Below are 6,047 nucleotides of genomic sequence, written 5' to 3'. Positions count from 1 at the left end.
CCAAGGCAAAATCTTTGGAGATTGGTGATGATTTTGTCAGTGCTGACTTTCAAGCTTTTTGGCCTCAGAGACTTCTGGAAAGCGCAAGGCTGAATGTCTCCAGTGTGACCTGGGCCACCAGGGAGTCTAAAGGAACCTGCAGGAAAATTGGCCCTTCTTACAAACATGTATGCAAATCCTGGGCCAGCAAAGATAAATGGAAAAGCCAGGTACTTTTTCTCTAGCAGACCTACAAGCCCTGACCTTGTGCAGTGATGCTTGGGATTTTTGGGGCTGAGCTTCATGCAGTTTCTTTTACTACTTAGTTTTGTTTCCTGTTCCCATGATTCAAAAGAGGTCACAGTTTGGCCATCTGCATCTCCAGGTTGTTACCAATGTACATTTGTTATGCTTGGAAATGCAGGATGCCAATCAGCTGTTCCCAGGTGGATTGGCACAATGGGGCTGCTACCTGGAAACGGCAAGAAACCTTCTGATCACAAGTAGACTGTGAAAACCGCAAAATATCAACAAGGGATTGTTCTATTTCCTTATTATTTCCCTGTAGATTCACTGCTAAAATTTAAATCCTGGGTGATTTTCTTCAGTGCAGAGACTCAGGTTGCATGCAGATAAATCGGCTGTACTATCTGCTGTAGTCTGAACATCAGAAATAATTTGATGGCTTTTAGGAGTGAAATCAGGAGTGTTCGGTACAGCCAGCTAGGGAATATATGCAAACTTAAGCTAGACTCACTAGACTTGCCTGCTAGACTTAAATTATGCTCCAGCTTCCATACTTTGTGCTGCAAATCTTACGACATCAGACAGTACTGGCGCACATAAGTATTGAGATGTCAGGCTCCACAGTTCATGAGATTAGTTTGAATTTGTGGCATGTTTTTAAAAGGAATATCAAGGTCTTTTTTTTCTTGCATGTCAATGACATTTCAAGCTTTTACTCTGAAAGCGGAAAATTCTGAAGTGTGTGTGCATGTCTATATGTGAATATATAGTGAAATTGTAGTGTCTTGTTAAATCATGTGATCCCAAGAGCTGGAGATTTGAGGAAAAAACATCAGGTACAAGATGAAATCCCCAAAGTTGCTTAAAATTGATCATGTGTTAATGTTTACTGATTTCACCACCCTTTGATATAGCATGCAGCTCTGAGTATGTGCAGTGGGTGTGAACAGACATAGATAATTTTCAGGAATGTGTCCCAAAACCCAGCAGAGAGCAGCACCCTGCGGCTCCCATAGCTCCTGGGCAAGGGTGTGCTGTGGACAGGAGCCCTCGCCTCCTGCAAATCTCTTCCTCCTCTCTCCTGGGGCACATGCAAGCAATTTGTCTCCCTCGGGCTGTTTATGTGTCCTCTAGTATGTGCTCCCCAGCTATTAATACCACATCTTTTCATCACTGGACCTGTTTTAGCATGGGAAAAAGCAGCCCAAAGGGCAGAAAATGGCAAAGTGCCTGCATTTATGCTGTGTCAATGGAAGTGTCTGAGTCATCTTAACAGTGTAGTAATTTGGTTGCTTTTCTCTTTCCTGGGTGGAAGACTCACTGTCTTTAAACTGACTTATAATAGAAGTCATAAATTCTATTCAGGTAACAGCAAACCTTCTGTAAAATTGTAAAATGTAAAATTTTTTTTTGTGAGGGAAGAAGACTTCATTATTCTTAGCTGGTCATACTGTGCCTGTAAAAGAAGTCACAGGCACTGAACCTGACTGAAGCTGTGAAAAATCATCTAGCGAGTCTCAAGTGTTTTTAACCATAACTCTTTTTTTCAGGCCAAAACCAAGTTTCTATAATCAAATTTTGAAAGATACGTGTGTATACATATATATTTTTGCTGTGATGTGCTGACCATATCACCCAGGTCTTAAATGTTCTTGGTGATAAAATTCTCTTGGTGACTCTCAGCATTACATTTCAACCCTTTTGTTTTGTTTTGCTTTGTACTAGGCAGGCATCCAAATCATCCCTAAAGAATCACTCTACCTGTTACTTTGCAACTGCAATATGTTGGTGCCAAAGCTTGTTGCATGACTCATGAAAAGCCAATGTGATTTGACATGCTACTACAGTGCGAAGGGCATGCTGGAATGTGATGCAGCATGGCAGAAACCAGAATACACAATTTTCTTCCAAATTTGGTATCTGCTAAGTCCCAGCCATCAGGAGAAGAGGGCTTGTGAGAACATGAAAGATCTGTTATATTAAAAAAAAAAAAGCAAGCATGTTAAGAACACAAAATATTTTTGCATCACAGCTTCCAACACAGCATCTTTGGCTTGCAGAGGGCTGGATGGTAGCACTTAGGTACAGCGCTGAGCAGAGATACTGAAGATTGCCACATGGTGTGTCCCGTGCCTGTGTGATCAACAGGAGGTGAAAACTGTACTTCCCATGGCACGGAGGCTGGTGCCTTCATGTGGTTGCAAGATCAAGCCATGAAACATCTCCTTCCTGCAGTTTTCTGCCCCACTGGAACTGATGTACCTCCCTGGAGAGGCCAGGGGAGGTGACTGTGTAGGTCCAAACCCTGAGATGAGAGCTAACCACTGCTTTTCTCACAAGACAAGCTTGGTTTCTTTCTGTACGCATCTGTACAAGAACTGAGGATGATTAGCCCAGAACTTCTGCTAGTTTTTAAAAACCAATTATAATAATTGTGAATAGTTAGGAATAATATAAAGAAGTGTTTCACCAGGAGTGTGAGAAAGAACACAAGGAAGCAGGCATTACAGACACCACCGGGTCACATTTTTTCTTGGGGATTTTCAGCTCGCTGGTTTTGGGCTCTGCCAAAGTGTGAGGTAGACCACAGTTTTAGGGAAGGAAGCAACAGCTAAAAATTTTCCTAGGGCAAATTTAAATGCAATGGGGTGGACTGCCAGAGGCTTCCAATGGCGGGCCTGGTGGTGGTATGACACTGACGCCTGCACCCATTAAAATGGCTACTCTCTTCAACAGTTCCTGGTACCCAAAGATGGAGGGCAGCAGTTAAGAGTCAATAGAAGATCAGCTCAGAGTTTAGTCTGGAAATGCAGTAAGCTTATTTGGTTGTTCATCCCATTCTTTCAGCAAACCTCTTTTGCCAACTTTTTCCCAGCATAATCTCAGCTGGATTTAGAAGAAGGGGAAGATGGCTTGCCAATGGCCTGCATTGGTAACTGAAGAGATGGGAGACCCCAGCTCAATTCTGTGCTTCATCACATATATCCTACATGGCCTTGGGAAGTCATTTAGGCTCAGATCTTTGCAGATACTTACACGTCTATCTCCCATTGATTTTACTGAACTCGAAGGGAACAAGGTGTGTAAGTAGCTTAATTTGTCCTTGCCCTGGATCCCCGTCTATAAAGTGGACAACAATAGGATTTCTCTGTCTGCCAGAGATATGTGCAGAATGAATAGACTGAAGAAGTTCTCAGAGACTAAAATGACAAGGGCCAAAGAAATATGTAAAACAGCTCATCAGAATGCACACTGTGATCTATCTGTTGCTCAGTATAAATCAAGGTTTTAATTGTTGCCAGGAAGGCTGCATGTCTTGCAGTTTCTCTTACTGCTATATTGGACAACCAAGTAATCAGCGCAATTGCTAATCTTAACAGTGCCTTCCCACAGCCTGGGAAGCGTTGCTGTCGTGTGTTTACATGCACAGGCTGTGAGTAGCAAGGTGGGTTCTGTTTCTTGTCTTGTCACCTCGTGACATACAGTACAGCTACCTCCTCTGTGACTGAGTCATATAATTTATATAGTCCTTAGTGGTCCCTAGATGAAAATATAATTATAAATTATTGTTACTGAAATGACTACTGCACTCCAAATTGCTGAGGCAGTAAATTAATCCTTAATGTGTATATTTCAAATAGTCAGTTGTTTGATACTTAACATTTTTATTTCAAACTTGTAACCAATAGTACCCTAAGCTTCTTGTGATATATATCTCTGGAAAACTGGTATTTTACAGAGAGTGGGAGGTACAGCCATTCAGTCACTGCTGTCACTATAAATTATTGCAAGTATGGCCTTAGACAGAAAAAGCGCATCTGATGCTGGGAATTCTGTGAGTTTCTTTTTTCAGAACAATGCCTTGAGGATGAAATGATCCTAGTTTGCAAAATGTTTTAGCAATAATTGTGTTTTATTTGTTCACTTATTTTGGCAATATATATTCAGAAATAAAAAGGGAGACAATGGGAGAAAGAAGGGGATAAAAATGCAAGAAACTGTGGGGGGAGGCTTCAGGAACACTGTAGAAAAAAATTGCTTTTGGGATGAAAAAACATTAACGTGCTGTGGAGGAGGGCTCCAGACTCTGCAGGTAGCATGTTTTAAGACACGTTTGGTTAGTGAAGGCAGGGACTTGTTCATTAGCCTCTATGCTGCTCTTTCATATGCCTGCAGAGGCACAGATAGGGGCTTATGGATGTAAGTGTGACAAGTTGGCATGTGTGGGAGCAGGGGCAGGCGCTCTGCTTGGACACTGGCCACGGATGCTGCAAGCGGCCAGTCTTTCTCCCCATTTATTCTGGAATCACTTGCTGATTTGTGGTACTTTACAGACTAAACTCCTACTGAGATCCAGCCCCTTCATATTGACTTTCAAAGCTCTGTCACTCAAGGTCATCCCTCTTTCCTGATGAAGGCTGGTGTGGACCTGACCTCAGCACTGTTGTTTGCCCATGGAGATCCTCTATCAGCAGCAGTCATGCAAAAACCTGCCATGGCAGGACTTTCCTGCAGGCTCCAAAACCACCAAAGCTTCCCCAAAAGAAGCAAATTCCACTGGTTAGGGTACTCAAATGCCAATGCTTTGCCATGAGTCTTCCCGCTGGTGTTTCAGTTTCTACTTAACCCATCTTACACAGACTTTTAGCTGTATGCCAAGTTACCCCCCTAAAGCTCTGCGTCTCCTCCCTACCTCCCTCCCTTTCCTAAGGAAACAAGGATGTGCAAAGAGGAAGAAAAAAAAGTGCTTGAGGGAAAAGACTGGAACAGTACAAGAACCTTCCCTTTCTGTGCCTGGGAGAAAACATGAAGAGTACAAAAAAAGAGCAATGTAATTCCCTCAGATTTGTCTCCTGTTCCAGTTGCTATCCTACCTTTAAGCATCTCCTTTTGAACAAATGCAATTTCCACTCTGGTAATCCGAGATGCCTGCAGCCTGACCACAAGACCTGAATTTGCAAAAAACACTGGCACATTTCCTCGAAGAAGAAAAAGGGGCCTAGTGCTACAGAATATTTATAGAGAAGAAAATAACATATAACCTTCAAGTGTATCAAGTAATATGTCATTTTATCACTGCCTTTAAGGAGCAGGTGTCAGTTGATATTATTTGAAATGGCAGTCTTATCACACTAAGTCGCAGGCTCTCAAGTCCAACTCAGGCATTAGAAATTAGAGTAGCTAACTGTCTGTGTCCACTCTGATTACCTTGATTGTCCCTTAGAGTAAAGTTGGGGTTGTTGGCTGCCTCCGGAGCCAGGCTGTAGTAGAAGTGCTGACCCTCTTGTGGGTCATCCCTGTCGATGGCACTCACTGTCTGGATGAGCTACAGAATATGAGAACAAACCAGAAACAGGTGAGAAGCAAAATATATATAATATAAACAAGCAGATAACATATATTTTTGTATAGATATATATAAGCAACTGGATATTTGAATAAAACTGTCTTACAGAGTACAATAGATAAATCAAGAAGAGATTCAAAACCTTGCAAGCTTCATTTATTTTCCTATGATCATGCAAATCACTTTTAAACAAAGGAAGAGATAGTCAGTTTGCTTCAAATAATATACACTTTTCTCTCATGCAACTTTATATTCTGTTGCACGTTTCTTTTTTCTTTTGAGGGCCCAGAATCATAGAATCGTAGAACAGTTTGGTTGGAAGAGACCTGAACGACCATCTAGTTCCAACCCCCCTGGACAGGAGCAGGGACACCTTCCACTAGACCAGGCTGCTGAAAGCCCCATCCAACTTGGCCTTGAACACTTCCAGGGACTGGGGCATGCAAAACTTCTCTGGGCAACCTGTTCCACTGCC

The 6,047-nt window shown here is 42.3% G+C and overlaps 1 protein-coding gene across 1 annotated transcript in view; it reads right to left on the bottom strand.

The window, feature by feature from the left end:
- Window positions 1–5,551, bottom strand: part of LOC104164152 (cadherin-20) — a gene marked incomplete at its 5' end in the record, with an annotated part of 10,750 nt that extends 5,199 nt beyond the window's left edge. Inside the window, one exon of the mRNA XM_009703391.1 lies at window positions 5,434–5,551. Coding sequence (XP_009701693.1) covers window positions 5,434–5,551 — 118 coding nt within the window. The remainder of the gene's footprint in view (window positions 1–5,433) is intronic.
- Window positions 5,552–6,047: the final 496 nt, after the last annotated feature.

The sequence above is a fragment of the Cariama cristata genome, unplaced genomic scaffold (assembly GCF_000690535.1).
Source record: "Cariama cristata isolate BGI_N322 unplaced genomic scaffold, ASM69053v1 scaffold10647, whole genome shotgun sequence".
NCBI lineage: Eukaryota > Metazoa > Chordata > Aves > Cariamiformes > Cariamidae > Cariama > Cariama cristata.
The sequence above is the reverse complement of the archived record's forward strand: the minus strand, read 5'-3'. Positions and strand labels throughout refer to the sequence as shown.